The sequence below is a fragment of the Bacillus rossius genome, chromosome 2, assembly GCF_032445375.1.
Source record: "Bacillus rossius redtenbacheri isolate Brsri chromosome 2, Brsri_v3, whole genome shotgun sequence".
Classification (NCBI taxonomy): Eukaryota; Metazoa; Arthropoda; class Insecta; order Phasmatodea; family Bacillidae; genus Bacillus; species Bacillus rossius.
In genome coordinates, this window is record NC_086331.1 from 63,675,735 (window position 1) to 63,692,685 (window position 16,951).

At 37.8% G+C, this 16,951-nt stretch overlaps 1 protein-coding gene across 4 annotated transcripts in view; it reads left to right on the top strand.

Annotated features, from left to right (window-relative positions):
• LOC134529327 (protein son of sevenless) overlaps window positions 1-16,951 on the top strand; it is a 386,073-nt gene that overhangs the window by 307,004 nt on the left and 62,118 nt on the right. For all 4 annotated transcript variants that reach the window (XR_010074532.1, XM_063363274.1, XM_063363275.1 and 1 more), the window contains exon 23: window positions 526-741. Coding sequence is in view for 3 of the 4 variants with exons in the window: in XM_063363274.1 (XP_063219344.1) it covers window positions 526-741 (216 nt within the window). In the remaining variant the exon portion in view is untranslated. The remainder of the gene's footprint in view (window positions 1-525; window positions 742-16,951) is intronic.

The following is a 16,951-nucleotide window of genomic DNA, read 5'->3' on the forward strand; positions in this document are numbered from 1 at the left end:
CGTCTGCGTATGCAGTAGCTGCTACAGTACAGTCACTGTAAGAAGAGCCCAACAAATCACGCATAACTGACCGTACAGTAACAATTAATAACGAAACTATATAACTTGTTGGTTTAGTAAAATTAAGTGTTTTTCTCAAAGCAATCCGGTTGATTGGCGGTCGGGATAACTGGAGTACAGATAATTGGAGTTCTAGTGTATATATTTTATATATATTGCCATAATTATAGGATAAAGAGACAAGCTGATACAGCAACATTAAATATGACAATTGCATACCTAATTGTAAATTCAACTGCTGCTGGTGTTAATTATTTAACCCATCAAAAAACAATTTTACTGATACCATTAATTGTTTGTGAATCTAAAGTGTCAGTAACATCTCTGTGGAGTAAGTGAGTATGCTGAATGCAGCAGCACACTGTTTCTTATTTGCTTAGTATGTTGTATAAATTTACTAGTTTCTAGAGCTTATCTTTTACTTCATTTCCCATATTGTTTGTGCAGATTTATTTTCCTTTTCAGGTGATTCAATTGACACTCTGGCGAAATTGGGGCCTCCAATAGATGTGTTCAGCAGTGGTACTTCAAGTGATGCACTGCGCCCCCCACTAAGAGGTCAGCTTGTTGGGGAAGGATGGCTTGGGCGGCAACCTTTAATCCCAGCAGTGCCATTGGCCAGTGAAGAGAGAGCTGCACACAATACTTCATTGACTCGTGTCACAACAGGGAATAATCAAGGTAGGCAAAGTGATTAAAAAATAATACATGATTTGTATGACCAAAACTGGATATTCAAAGTAAAACATTAAAAAATTTGCTCTTCTGCATATGCATGTTGCATGATTCTGTACTTAGTGATGATGCCTAAAACTAAATATTTACATTTAATCACACTTGTAATTTACTAAAGTGGTAATTTTCATTAAAGAAAAAACTACTGGAAAATCTTGTATTTATGTTAGCTGTTGACATTTTCCTGCATTTCATGCAGTTTTTTTTGACGTGATAACATCTTATAATTCGATGAACGCCGGATGCACGCACGAAAAATTGTCACGTTCCGCCTGAGCCGAGTATGCAAGAACCGGCCAACCACAGTGCGAGAAAATCTTCAATAATATTTAACAGGTTAAGGCTGGCTTTTTAACTATTTGTTCGTGACTATATTTAAACAAATTATTTAAATTAAATTTGCAAAAACTGTAAATAATATTTGAAAATTAAAAAGTATGCAATTTTTCATCTATGTTTTCTTATGACGTTATCACGTAAAATTATAGTCCGTAAACCGACTTTACAGGCAACCCCCTTTTTTTTTTTAAGTAACTATTAATTTTACATTCAAACCTATGTTGTAAGGTGTGTGCGAAAATTCAAATTTTCAAATACCGATGGTTTATTATTCATATTCAATTCGACGCCAACATTCATTATTGAGGTTAGGTTAGTTCATGTGTGCGATATAAATACCCAGTTTGGATATTTTAACAGGACCCCATAATCAAAAACATTAACATTATTCAGCAATATAAACACGCAACAAGTATTCAAATTTATGTCACTACTATTTGCAAAACAGTAGCGGAAATAATTGCGCAATAAACTGACTATTTGCGACAGTTCAAAATTAAAAAGAAACATTTACAGTTGTCCCTTGATAATCCGACAGGTAAGGGACCAGGGGCGTGTCGGATTACCGAAAATGTCGGATTATCAAAGATGTTTATTTCTCAATGCTTTTGAACACAATGAAGTTAACAAAAAATACCAAACAGTATAAGTACATGTAATTTATTCAAACTAGGCTGCGAAATGATGGTATATATAAGTTTTTAAAAGAAATACGGAAAGAAAGTAAAGTAAAATGTACAGTACATATGTAAAAAAAAGTACATACTACATATTAACACATTAAAAAAGTCTGTGATTTTCTTCTGCTTCTTACGCAGGCAGTCTGTCATTGCTTGTTCTTGAATCCCTTTTAACATCAAAATGTTTGAAAAATATAATTCTCTCTCCTTGCACCAACGAAGCAAAGTTGTGGTTGCCGATAACGCTTCATCACAGCTGATAGTGAAATTTTTCTCGGGCACTGCCTCTTCGATCACTTCATCATCTACTTTCGTGACTTCCTGGATTATTTCTGCGTCTGTCACATCAGTAGCCAGGTTGTCTTCAATAATCCATGTCTTGAACTCTTCAATTGATGCTGGCACAAGTTCCACTTCGTTACAAATTTCAAGTGCAGCATCCAAAATAGATTCAGAATCATTGGATGCAGAGTTGCATGTTGCAAGATGTGGGTTATTAGGCCAAATATATTTCAAAGATTTTATCAGGGTTGTTCTTTTTAGTTACTGCCAAGCAAATGCGGCTTTCAAAATTGCATCCTTAATGTTGAAGGATTTCAAAATTGTTGCAATGTCATCATTAGGTAGACTGACAACATCCATTAAAAGGCACTTTTTGTAATGTGCCCTGAGAGTCTTTATGACGTTTTGGTCCATTGGCTGGATCAAAACGATCGTGTTTTTTCGTAAGTACATTACCTCAATGTACCCATTGGCAGTTTTAACTTTTAATTCGTCCTTGTCAGGGTGTCCGGGTGCGTTGTCAAGCAACAGAAGGGCTTTCACTGGTAACTTCTTACTTTTTAAATCTTGCTTAACTTGTGGGACAAAGCTGTTAGTGTACCAATCATGAAAAACTTCTTTGGTGACCCATGCTCGGCTTTGAGTCATGTAGGTTACTGGTAGAGATTCGACCTTTACATTTTTCAACGCACGTGGGTTTTTTGATTTACCAACAACAAGCAGTTTTAACTTATGAGTTCCTGACGCATTTGCACATACCATCAGGGTGATCTTTTTGTAATTTTCTCCCAGAAACTTTTTTTCCCTCTTCAGTAACAAATATTTTTGTTGGTAGCTGACGCCAATTTAAGCCGGTTTCATTGGCGTTATAAATTTGTTCAGGAACTAGGCCAAGTTCATTGATTTTTGCGTCCAACTTTCCGATGAATTCCTGGATTTCAGACTCGTTAGCAGACACTTTTTTGCCACTCATCTGCATAAATCTTATACCATGACGTTTCTTGAAGTTTTCAAACCACCCGTGACTAGTGCGAAAGTCAGTTTTCTTTGTTATTTCTTGGTAAAAAAAACTGGGCTTTTTGTTTCAAAATGTCTCCTGAAATAGGTGCATTCCGGTTCCATTGCTGTTTGAACCAAATAAAAAGACCGTCTTTGACCTCGGGTAACTCGCTAGTCCTAAGAGTTTTTCTGTTCATGGGTTCATCTTCAGCAGACTTCATGAATTTTTCAATTTTTTCCCTATTTTTCACAATATCGTAGACAGTAGGTTGTCCGATGTCATACACTTTAGATATTGCACTCGGAGTTTCTCCACGGTCTATTCATATAATAATTTCCCATTTTTCAGATAAATTGAATGTTTTATGTTTACGTTTCACACTTGTGCTTGCCATTACACTGTCACTACACGCACAAAGCAAACAGTAAATACAGTCAGCAGTAGTAATACTGAACGTCCGAACTACACTACAACTGTGCACTTACTGATTTTTCCCCGCGAAAGAAGTGTACAGTGCGGTTGGGAGGGGGGGGGAGTTTTATGTCGCTGCAGGCTTGTATTGTTTCCACAACAAACAGTTGGGAAGACTGCTGGTGGCGCGTCGGATTAAAAAGTGTCTGATTATCAAGGGACAACTCTATTTGTATTTGTTTGGTCTCATGTAGTCGGGTACCAGACTCAACAAAGGATTGGAACAGGAATTCAAAAATGGCAAACCTGGCTCCACATAGGCGTTCAGAGGGTTAAGGCTGGCACACAAATAGTATTGACGAGACTTAAGAGAAGTAACAGTTTACCGTGTTTATATACAATGACTTTGAATTTTTTTTTAAGTTCGTCTTTTTGCCAACACTGAGGATGAAATATTCCTTTAAGATAATAGTTTGTATTTGGTTGTTTTCAAAACAAAAGTATTTTTCAAGCAGTATTTTGTTTTATTCTTTGTTGCAAATAGAAAGAATGGTAGTTCACAACTTACATACCATTACAATTTCCGTTACAGCTGATTTAATTTTTTCACTGATTCCGTTGCTCGATAAAAATATTAACTGATATCCTTTCACTTAAATATTTAAGTGACGTAATTAACTTGGAAATATGTCCCGAGGAGCAATCGCGGTCACACTGGGCAGGGCTCGGAGCGAGTCACTAAAAGTTACTTTTTTTTTTTTGCAAAGTCACTAAGGTACATTTTTTTATTAAAAGTCACTATTTTCTTTACTTTTACATCGACTACCTTTTCTCGCTCCGTTTTACAACATGTAAACGTAGTTTTTGGTACTACCAGAAATGTCGTAATGATCGGTACACACTGTGCATTAAAAACGCCAGCCATATTACCGTTCTGCATGCCGACGTCACTTTGCTGTGCAGCGGCAATGCCAGGCGCCAGTGTAACAGCGATTTGATTATCGTATTGTGATCGTATCGCTTCTGTAATCGATAGCATATGTCACTTGTCTCGGCTTCGGCTTTCGGGTTTTCGGTTGTAAATAACAACACAATAAACGATAGTGAGGCGTATTTTTGCGATCAAATTTGTGTACTACGAAAGTGTTCGTGTTTACAGGCGAGCGCAAAACCACTTGTTAGGAACTACATTTAGATGAAAACGTGCGGGATCACGGTGACATATAACATATTAGTGCATAATGTGCGGTAACTTCGTTACAGTGTCGTGGTTATGTTCGGTGTGAAACAGAATTGAGGTACGTGTTTCAGTAACTTTTCTAACAGTTTGTGGCATTTTTGCATTTTCACTATTGTTTATTATAATAATTTAAATTTTCCGTTTGCAACGACCACATTAATAAAACTTACTAAAATATTTAATGGCAAAATCGATATGGTGTTTCTTTTGTTTTTTTGTTTTTTTGGTTTTAATTAATTTTACATGGTAATAGTTTTGGTACAAATTGATTGAAAATGGGGAAGTGTCATTTTCGAGCAGAGTGGTTGGAAAAAACTGATACTATAGGGCACAAGATTTCCAAATGGGCACAAAAATGGATTAAAGATGATGAACTTTATTGTATTGTATGTATGCTGTGTTTCCGTTAATGTTGGCAAAGGGTTTCAGTCTGTCACACAACACTAAACAGGAAAGAAGCATATTAACAACGTAAAATTAAAACTAAATGCCTCACAGTGTCGTCTTGTTTTTGACAGGAAAAATAGTTATGTTTGTGAACGACTATGTGTTACTACTGGAGTTAAAGACGGTAAGTCAGAGGAAAACACCTGGGACCCATCACGAGCTTTAACACCCTTAGGTTTGCCATCATCTAGCAGTCATGCAACACTAAACGAATGTAATTCATCACAAGTGGAGCTGGCACAAGTCTCTTCATTGGAGTGTTCCACAGTTTGTCAAAATAACATTCTACGATTTTGTAACCCCATAGAAACTGCCACTAAAGCAGAAATAATTTGGGCGATGACAGTAGTGGCTAAAAATTTGTCTGCCCAATCATGCCAAGATATTGGTGAGGTATTCTCTGCTATGTTTCCAGCATTAGTGCCACAAGGTTTCTCCCTTTCCCCGAAAAAGTTCTCATATTTAGTTACAGAAGCACTTGGCCCATACTTTAAAGATGGCATGCTACAAGAGGCAAAGAAAACTTATTTTTCTATTCAATATGATGAAACTACCAACAGCAAAGGTAAGAAGGAACTGCAGATAAATATTAGATATTGGTCTGACATTCGTAATGAAGTAGTAATTCATCATCTAGAGACAATTTTTATAGGAAAGGCTTCTGCTGATTTTTTAGCCACATCAATTCTTTCAGTGCTTAATAAAAGATCATTGAGTCTTAAGAATGTTGTGACTGTTGGCAGTGATGGTCCTAAAGTGAATCAGAAGGTTTTCACATTGCTAAATGAAGAAGTTATTGCAGCAAGAGGAAAAAGTCTCCTTGATGTAGGAACGTGCAATCTTCATCATGTTCATAATGCATTCTTGAAAGGATTAGAAGTTTTTGGAACAGATGTTTCTGAGTTGGTAATATCTGTGTATTATTTCTTCCATGGTTGGCCATCACGAAAAGAAGATTATGTGAAGTCTCAGAAAAAAGTTAAGGTTCCAGAGCATTCATTCATTAAACACTCTCAAACCAGATGGGTTACACTCAGAGAAGCAGCAAGTCATCTCCTTGAACAGTGGCCAGCTTTGCTTGACTATTTAACCAAGTTTCTTCCCTTGCAAAAAACAAATGCATCATTTAATTCAGCACAGTGCAAGAAAATTTGCAGCTTTTTAAAGAAAAGCACAATGAGAGCTGAAATTCTGTTTGTTATTTCTAGCTCAGAAATCTTTAGCACCTTCTGCACAATTTTCCAAAAAGAAGAACCCTTAATACATGCACTGCAAACTGAATTGCACACACTGGTAAGCAAGTTTATGGGTCGTGTGTGCAAGGGAGAACTTGCTAGTGGGAAAGATATTTCAAACAATATGTTTGATAAAGAAAATCTCCAAAATGCTACTGACATTCAGTGTGGACACACTGTGGAGGAAGCACTTAGTAGCGTAAATGAAAGAGACAGATTGGAGTTTAAATTCAGTGTACAGAAACACTATGCAACAGCTAGAAATTATTTGGTCGGTAAGTTCCACAAAATGTTGAAACACTTCGGCTGTTTCCAGCCTGAGCAGGTTTTAAAGCCAAAGAGTTTGCAGTCCATAGCAGAAATAGCAAGAGTTTTACCAGGGGATATTAATGTTGACCTCCTTTTAGACGAATGGAGATTGTTGAAAAGTGAAAGTGAAATGATGAACTTCAGTCCAGGGCAGAGAATCGACCATTTTTGGAGAAGTATCTTTCAGTTGAAGAATGCTGGCGGTGCTGAAAATTATCCTACTATGCAGAAAGTTGTGAAAATGAGTCTTAAGCATTTCTCATGGCAGTGCTGATGTTGAAAGTGGGTTTTCCCTTTCTTCAAAAATTCTGACTGAAGATCGAGCATCAATGAGTGAAAGAACTCTCAATGCCAGGTTAAACACCATTGATGGTCTTAGAGTGTATGGAAATAATCCTGTGAAGGTTCCCATCACCAAGCAACTTATTAATTCTGCTGTTAATGCCCATAAGAGCTACAAGCTTTACCTTGAGGAGAAGAAAAGAAAAGAAGACTCTGAGAGGATTAAGGTTGAAGATGAGAGGAAGAAAAGAGAAGCAGAAGAAGAATCCAGAAAAGAAGTGAAAAGAATGAAGCTAAATGTTGAAGAATTGAAGAAAAAACTGGATGAAGCCAACAAATTTCATAAACTGAAAAAGGATACTTGGGAAAAAATGCACGAAGAGGCCAATAATAGGCTAAAAAAAGCTTTGTCTAAGACTCCTGTTGATGTTCAGGAAGTAAGCCTGGCACAGGCGATGTACGAAGGAGCACAGTTGGTCAAAAATGAAGAACAACTGCTTTCAAAGAGAGTGTCTAGTTTACAAAATGAACTCTACAAGAAAACAAACAAGCTCCTTACAAATATTTAATTTAAGTGATGAATTTTCACAGCCCCATTGTACATATTTTACTGTGTGAACAAAGTGAAAGTATAAAACTTCTTAACGAAATTGTATTTCTCCATGAACTTAATACAGCCCTGTACATCACTTATCTGTCGTAAATGTTTCAAATTTTCAATATTTGAGTACATCTTCTTTTATGCCAAAGTAAATTTGGTTTTATTTTGCTATTTGTAATTATTTTTAAAATTTAGGGCCAGTATATTCATAATTGGTGCATACTTTGAAATAACATGTACTAATTTTGTTTTTGTGTTGTAATATAAATGTCTGTGAGTACGAGTGAAATTCACTAAATAAGTCACTATTTTTTTTCATTTGTGGTCACTAAATCAACTATTTTGAGGAATAATTGTGCTCTTGGCCCTGCACTGGGGCAACGCTACGCTTGGGGTTGAATTTCTAGTTACAAACAGTCCAAATGAAGATAATTAAAAGATTAAAATTCTGCCTGGCCCCGACCAGCAGGCGTTAAATTATCCCGCCACACATTTCACATGATACTTCGGCGAGTTTCAGATGACACCACCACACGCAGCAACAATCGAGTGACAACTAATTTAAAAACAAAGTTGTCTTCCCTTTCAAAGGTGAAAACAAAGGGAAGCAACCCCATGGGTGGGTCAACTGGCAAATCACAATACAGAACTAGGTACATAATCATATAGGGAATAATATTGGAGGAATAAAATTGTTCTCTGAAAGCCTGGAGAAACACATCACACCACTGCATGCTTCATCCTTTTTGACTGGTGAGACAGCGCCTAGTGAACCTTATGGTCTGTTGCTGTGCAGTTATGCACCTACGTGTTGGGTTTTCCCAACAACACATTAACTTGAGGCATAAAAAATAACTTGCTGGCAACAGGATGTTGCGTTCGTGTCTCGTCTGTCTCTTCCTTTCTCTTTAAACCTTTTAAATGGTTCAGCCTCACTAACCAGAATATGCTTTAAAATTGTAAAAATTTAATTAATACACATATTAATTTTAACTGATCCAACAAAATAGAGTAATAATAATAAAACTACATTTAGCGCTATGTAAAACCTAACCTAAATTATTGATTAATTAATATTTAAACACAAACAAAATACCTTAATTGCTTATGCATAGTAGAAGAAACATGAGTATAAATTACAGTAGATCCTTGATTAACCGAGTTAATTGGGGAGGAAGGTCAGCATGTAAGCAAAAATCACAGATAATAGAATTCAAATGTATTTAGGTTATACAGTACAGCAAAACTTCATAAGTTATTTATACAATTATACAGTAATTACTAATTTTTAAAAATATGTGTGAATAAAATTACAAAAGAAAAAGACACAGTTTCATTGAAAAATATTAATTATATTTACAGTTTCACATGCATAGGTACATTAAATTTAACGAATAAATTGCCCTGAAACAACAAACAATTCCATAAATATGTACATAAGTATGTACTAGTTATATTTTAGTAAAGTAGTCAAAACGTTTTTCCTTTTTACAACCGTTCTTATTTCTGTTTTCATATTCCTTAAAGTTATAATATGGTGGTAATTAAAATCTTCCTGCTCAAAGAAGGTTAAAAGTAGGTCCACTGTCTCCATTGCTTGAAGTGGTTTGGTTTATTCGTCGGCGATTTCAAGTACGTCATCGTCTTCGTTATCATCCGAATCAATTTTCTGAGATGTGGAAGGAATGTCTTGTTGGAGCCTGTCTATATTGTTACGATTTACCACGGGTTCATAAAGGATAGCCCAATTAAAGATTTTTATCACACACACAGTTTTATTTATTACCACTACTTGTCACTTACAAATAATCTTCTAAATTGGCAAATAATTAATTACACTTAAAGAAATGTCAATTCCCCAGTCACTCGTTCCGCACACCTCGCTGGCCTCGACCTCTGGCGCAACTCTCGCCGCAGCACCCCTCATGGGTCTCCGCCGCGGGACTCCGTCACCGCACTCCGCCGCCGCTGTCACACCCTTCACCGAGATCCCACTCGACGCCTCGCTCGGAACTTCACTCGGGACTCCGCCGCGCCCGCGACTCTATAGCCCGGAAACTTCGCTGCGGGAAAACTCCCGACTCCACTGAACTCACTCACTCCCTGCCCTGGAACCTTCGTCCAAGGACTTCGCCACTCTGCCGCACCCGCGGCACTATCGCCCGGAAACTCCACCGCGGGAGAACTCCCGACTGAACACTCTGAACTGACTCTCTGCCCTGACGTCCTTGGGCATATATATATGCCCCGGCGATATTCCAGAACTTACGAGAGCGGCCGGGGCCAGTCGCGTCATCGTGAGCCGTCCCGACGGCAGAAATCTCTCGAAAACACGCGTCGGCGGCTTGCGTAACTCCGCAGCTGGCAGGTTCGGATGTCAAACTAACAGTGCTGCGCGGGGGGGAGCGGAGGTCTGGAGGGAGATAAAGCGGCGACCCAGGTGCGCACGGCACATCTCATGTTACAGCAGCTGCCAGCCCAGCTAGCTCTGCACCTGCGTGTGGCGTGGCCTTGCTAACGTTTGTAACAATATTATTGTTACGATTTTAATAATCGTTGAGTGGGAAGAACTGGGTTCGTATAGGGATAGCCCAATTATTTTTTTTATTGCACAGTTTTATTGACTGCTAATATTTACAACACTTATAAATAATCTTACTTAAAATGCCTACTTATCAATTACTCGCACTCAGTATCTCAAGTCCTTACACACCGCACACCTCACTGGGGCGCACCCCTCGCGCAACTCTCGCCGCAGCACTCCTTGTGGACCTCCGCCGCTGAACTCTCGTCGCACTCCATCACCGCCGTCACACCTCTCCGCCGAGGAGCTCACTCCAACTCGCCGAGCTACTCTGTCGCCGCCGTCGCACTTTCCTTTGCCAACTCCTTCACCACCGTCGCACTTCCCTTCACCGAACCACCTGTGGAGGCTGGCGTCCAGGCTTATATATGCGCTGGCGCCATTCTGGGGCCAGTTGCATCATCCTTTGCCGACCCGACGCCCGAAGCGTCGAGAAGGGCATTGTTAGCTCACGTGACAGCCCGGGATGACGAGTCATGTCATCCCGTGCTGACCTGATGCCCGATGCGTCGAGAAGAGCATTGGCAGCTCGCGCGATGGCCCGCGGAATTCCCAACGCCTGGCCGGCGCCGAGGCAGGACGCAGCCGTGGGAGCAGAGAAGAGGAGAGATGGGTAGCAACGACATTTGTAATACGGGCAGGCATGCGTAGCTTGTCTTACATAAATGGACCGTGCAGGGCCACCAGCCAGCTCCAAACCTTGCATCGCGGTCCGGCCTCTCGCGTTCGTAACAATATCCTAGTCTTGAAGCACTTCATAACCTGGTTCATTCTTATTACAAAGTAGCCACTCTCTTATATCTTGTCCGTTGACATCGGCGAATGCGACATCTGAACCCACAGTCTCCAATCATTGGCTCACAAAATCTTCTTTGACCTCCACATACTCATCACATTCATCCTCCAAAATTCAAAATTTTCCTCTACGAAACTTATTAAGTTTTTGAATGCAAGTCATTCCATGCCTGACAGACAGAGAATATTGCATTTTTGATTGTCCATAATTTGAGAGTTTCAGTCATAGAACTGAAATTGTCTTTCAAAATAAATCTTAAAAATGATTTTCTGTAAAGCCGCTTTATGCATTCTATTACCTCCTGGTCATTGGCTGGGTTAATGAAGTGAAGCTTGGAGGTAGGTAATTAATCTTGCATACCTGCCAACTTTTACGGAGTGTCCGTAAGTTTTACAGATTTTAATACTATTTTACGGTTTTACGGACGTCTTCAATATCTTACGGATTTATTTTTGCGTGGTGGTTTATTACCGTTCACTGTACCGGCCATGTATACCTGCCAACTTTTACTGTACCGGCCATGTTACCGACGCACCGACGGAAGACGGTATGAAAACAAAACAAGAGATAGTTAGTTATTTGTTAATAGTTTGGACTGGTCTACGTTTGTGTTCCTTGTTCCTTATATAATGTCTAAAATGGCTGACTATTCGTAGTTCCAATGTAGTGCAGCGCAACCATTTTTTTTTTTTTTTTTTTCGTTTGTATTTACATGATGGGAACCATGAGTAAGCTAGCCAACAAGAAATATATTCAGACTTACCGTGCTGCGTATAGCAATGAATTCTCATGTAATCTGAAATCGCAAAAAGGAGAAACTTTTGTGTTTTGCATAGTGTGCCGGTGTGATTTTAGTATTGCTCATGGAGGTAGGTCCGACATAACTACCAGGGTGTCTACTGACCCTGGAAAACCTGGAAAACCTGGAAAAATCAGGGAATATTGTAATCAGGGAATAATCAGGGAAAAATCAGGGAATTTTTGTTTGGTAGGTTGTAGTTGGCAATACGTTTTTTGTTTATTGATCTGCTTACATTGTTGTAGCATCAAGTGTATCGTGTCCCATTTTTTTTAATTTTTGAATGGAAAATAACGAACAGTTCCCACATTCATTTTCTTTTATTTACCATCGGATTCGGAAGTGGCGTTAAATCACGTGATACAAACTGGTTCAAGCTGGTCTGTTATCCTGCTGACGTACGTACTGCAGCATGTGCTTCCCATGTTCGGATTATACAGACAGGTGCATTTAATTTTAAGTATCTATGGATGCCCTCAACGTGAACTGGGCATTTTTATTAGCTTTGAAAATACATATCACAGACACTTTTGGTGAAGATTCGCCATCGTTGCTATAAATTGGTAGCTGTGGGCTTCATACGGTCCATGGTGCTTTTAAAACTGGAATTTCTGCTATACAATTGGACGTTGTTAGTTTTTTGAGGCACAGTTACTATTTGTTTATGCATGTACCTACCTGCAAGGAGGGCAGATTACATTAGAATAACTGGATGAAAGCTTTTTTCCAAGAAATTTTGTGCAATCAGATGGAATACTGCAGTTGCTGAGCGTGCCATGAAAACGTTACCCCACCTAAAGAAATTTGTTAGTGAAGTTTCTATTTCATCTGTGTCTTTCAGTGTAGTGAAAAGTGCTCTTGAAGATAATCTTCTAGAAGTAAAATTGACATTCTTCTACTCTTTGGCATCAGAGCTGGAATTGTTTCTCACAATGTTCCAAAGTGAAGCACCCATGGCACCTTTTCTCTATGATTCACTGGTAGACATTTTATTAGCTTTGGCAGGAAAGTTTTTGAAACCAGAGGTACTGAAGAGCTTTAGGGATAAACACAATGTATCTCGATTGGATGTAGATAACCAGGAAAATCTATTGACTGCTAACAATATCAAGTTGGGTTATGCAGTACGCCATGCCATCAAGAAAGAGAAAGTACCAGTAAAGTCTGTCCTGTTACTGTTATGGTAAAAAAACTTCAAGACAAAAGTCCCCTGAAGTACAAACTTACCAAGGGAATTTCCTGCTTATGTCCCTCTGTGGCTTTAAATTCGGGTGTGAGGAAACAGCGTGTGAATTACAGTTTAGAATGTTGTCTTCAAAACAAGTGGCTATAAGGACAAGAAGCTGATAACATTGAGTGATCATATCAGTTGGTATGTTCCTCGCAAGATTCTGAAGCACTGTTCTCGTCTTTTTCTCGACAAGACTGGCGCCTTGATCACTTGTGGATGCTCATTCCTAAGGCACATACAGTAGCTGCCAAAACAGGCCTTCTAAAGTTTGTGAGGATGATGTACTTTCCCATGGAAATGCATCATTGGAAAGAGGATTTTCAGTGAATTCTAATCTGCTGACTGAAAACTTGCAGGAAGAAATACTGATCGCACTAAGACAGATGTACGACTTTGTTCAACGTTCTGGAGGTGTAGAGCATGTTGATATCACCAAGTCCATGTTACAGTATGTAAGAAATGCCATTTGTAGGCGTAAGGAAGCCCTGCAAACAAAACAAAAAGAAAAGGAAGCTACAGACAAGAAGAAGGCAGAAAAAGAAGAGTTGAAGAGGAGATAAAGGCATTGCAGTTGAAGAAGGCTCGAGTGTTGGATTTGGCTCGGTCTGAAGCAACTGCAATAGACGCAAAAGTTAGTCACTGCGAAATTGATGGGAGCTTCCTTTTACTTATGTTTTTGCAAAAGTAAGTGTGTGAAATATTTGTAGCAGCATGTTTTATTTGCCATCAATTGAGTCACTTTGGCCACGTCTGGAAGAAGGTTTTTTTTTTTTTTTTTTTTTTTTTCCTAATTTAAGTGAGTTGAAATACTTTGAAACCTGTCAATGGACTGTTATGCAGTTTTTTCAGTTTCGTGGAATGTCGTAATTGTGTTACAGAAAACCTGGAAAAGTTCAGTTTTAGACCTGTAAAACCTGGAAAAATCAGGGAATTTCATTTACTAGATCTGGTAGACACCCTGAACTACACACGTTAAGTGTCCTAAGCATAGGAAAAACGTGCTTTCTGAGGAAGAAAATATGAAGATTGTTAGCTTTTTCTCCAGTACTGCACACACGGGGTTGGAAGTGACGAAAGCAGGCACTGTTGATGTCAAGTGGGCTGAATTATCAAGAGTTCGTGGAGTAGATGGCTTCCTGAAGTATAACAGACTGTCAAATGCTATCAATTCTGTCAATCCCCCACAGTAATTCAGAATGTGAGCGCATTTTCAGTATGGTAAAATAAACAGAACCCAATTTAGGTCCTCCATGTCATCTAAAACTTTTCAGTCTATTTCTGTGTTGAAATCAAGGAATTCTGTTTGTTATGAACAAAGATTTACCTCAGATTTATTAGGTAAAGCAAAGAAGGCAACTGCTGCACATTCTAAGTCTTAAAATTGCATCAAGGATGATAATCAGGAGATGACTGAAATATGTAACAAACATATAGCAAGGTATGTCTTAAGTAATCTTGTTTAGTGAATACTATTGCTTTTGTTTTGTACTTGATCATTTTGCTTTTCATATGCATGCTGTGTAAATTGGCACATTCTGGATAGGTTTAGTTTCCCAGTACATTTACAATATTGACTGTATGAGGTTTTCATTCTAGGCCATTGATATGCCTTCATGTCATTAGTAAATTAGCAGAAACCAAATGGATTAGAAAAATAGAAAATAATTGCACATAAAGCATGTAAAAAATTGCCGCATTTGATTTACGATACATTTTCCCAATTTAAAAGTTTTCTTGATGACGAAACTAAAAAGTTGGCAGGTATGATGTTGATTCGGAAGGATGGGAGGGTGCATTGTCCAGCACAAGAACGACTTTTGGAGCAAGACCTTTGGCAATTAAATGTTGGCTCACTTGTGGGATGAGTTTTTTTAAAAAAAAACATGTTTTATAAATGACTTGATTCATCTATGCTTTTAGGTGGTTATAATATTTACAGGGTAAATGGTGAAACTCGGTCCTTTAAAATGACCGTGGTCTTTTTGCTCACCCAATGATTGCTAATTTACGCTTGTGGGTTCCAGCAGCATTCGCACAAGCCAGGAAGGTTATGCCTTCTTTGCTTGATTTATGCCTCTGGGCCGATCTTTCAGACTCGGCCACTAATGTTTTAGAGAACATCGTTTTCCAAAATAAACCTGATTCGTCTGCATTATACATCTGTTCAGGGGATAAACTAAACTTTTGTATCATGTCCTTACAGCTGTCTCTGAATATTGTAGCTGCACATAAATCAACACTCAGTGATTCACCCTCAATATTTAATTGCCAAATGCCATGCCTGTTCTTAAAATTGGACAACCACCTTTGAGGGACATAGAATGGTTCTTTATATTAAATTTTTCATGAAACCAAATAGCTTTTTCACCTACCATAGTTCCAGATACAGGAAGTCCTTCTGCTCGTTATTGCTTAAACCACTTGAAAAGAGCTCCATCAATGTCAACCATTGTTAATGTTTTTATGGTTTTCGTCTTTGTTATACCAGAATCACTTGATGTAACGAATTTTTAAAATATCTCTCCTCCCAAAAGTTTACTTTTTAATTGAGATCTGGTTAACCAAATGCCCGGTTAATTGGGTCACAGATAATCGAGGTTCTACTGTAATTATGAAACCTGAAGAAAACATCAGCAACATAACATATTCTCAGTTACAGTGCTTTTGGTAGCAGGGGGCTTGAATCATGATATGCTACACCCGGTACTTTTGTGAAGTGTGTTCTGCCCCACTGCATTTAGTACCAAGTGCTAAGAAACATTACGCACACTCAAAATTATAAATGAATGATGGGAATATTTTTCTAAATACAAATAATGATTTTAATGTTCAGTAACTAAAGTAAATTGGTTTTGATATTTTTAATTATTTGCTAAATTCAGTACAACACATTTGTCTCACTCATGCCATATTCAACACTAAAGGTATAAAAGGAAGAGAAAAAAAATGGTGTTTATTTCAAATAGAAAAAATATGTATATTTTTTTAAAGGATTAATTTTTTGTTACAATCACTTCTATTTATGATGGTAAATGGTTTGGGCTTGTATGAATAAATATATATGTATGTATATATATATATATATATATATATATATATATATATATATATATATATATATATATAAAGAATTTAATCGCTATACAAGTATTTCAGTCTATACCAAAATCTTAGTGTTTTTGGTCATTATTCTTTATCTGCATTTCTGTATCAAATTCTGTATTGATTCTTATTGTACATTTGGCAAAATCTAAGTTCTCAACTACTCTGTCCAAACAGAGGAAAATAATGTTGAGTGATAAATGGCTTGTGGATCCAGAGTAGTAATGGGCAGAACGATTCTTTTTACTGAATCTATTCATTTGTTTCAGTTCCGTGTAATAATTCGTTCAAAAGATTTGTTGTTTTTTTTTTTGTTTTTTTTTCATTCTTTTTGTTCCTCGTTCTTCTACGGTATGTAGTTCTTATCAAGAATCATAACTCGTTTACCCTTTGGAGTATTAGTTACGTCTTTGCGCCTGACTGGTTATCATAATCTGCTCGGCTTGCATAGCTAAAATTCCAGATGTATAGCTGTATACTGACTTTTAGCTGATGACAATTATTTTTGTCTAAAATAAAAAGCACTGTTAAATAAAATTTTTGTTTCACGTGTTATTTTTCTTTATATGATATTTATAACAACCTGGTTTTAGGACTGCTCTAAAAAGTCAGTACAAGCAATGTGAAGTAATTAACACAAAAATGGTGTGTGTGTGTTGCATTTTTTGTTACTTTCCCTGTTTTTAGATCGCATGAGATGTTAGTTTTTTTTATTTCTAAAGTTTGTGTTTATGTACATTAAAACTAAATTTGAAACTACTACTTAACCGTTGACGTCAGGTGTAAGTACTTTTCACGTTACCTTAATTTATTTGATC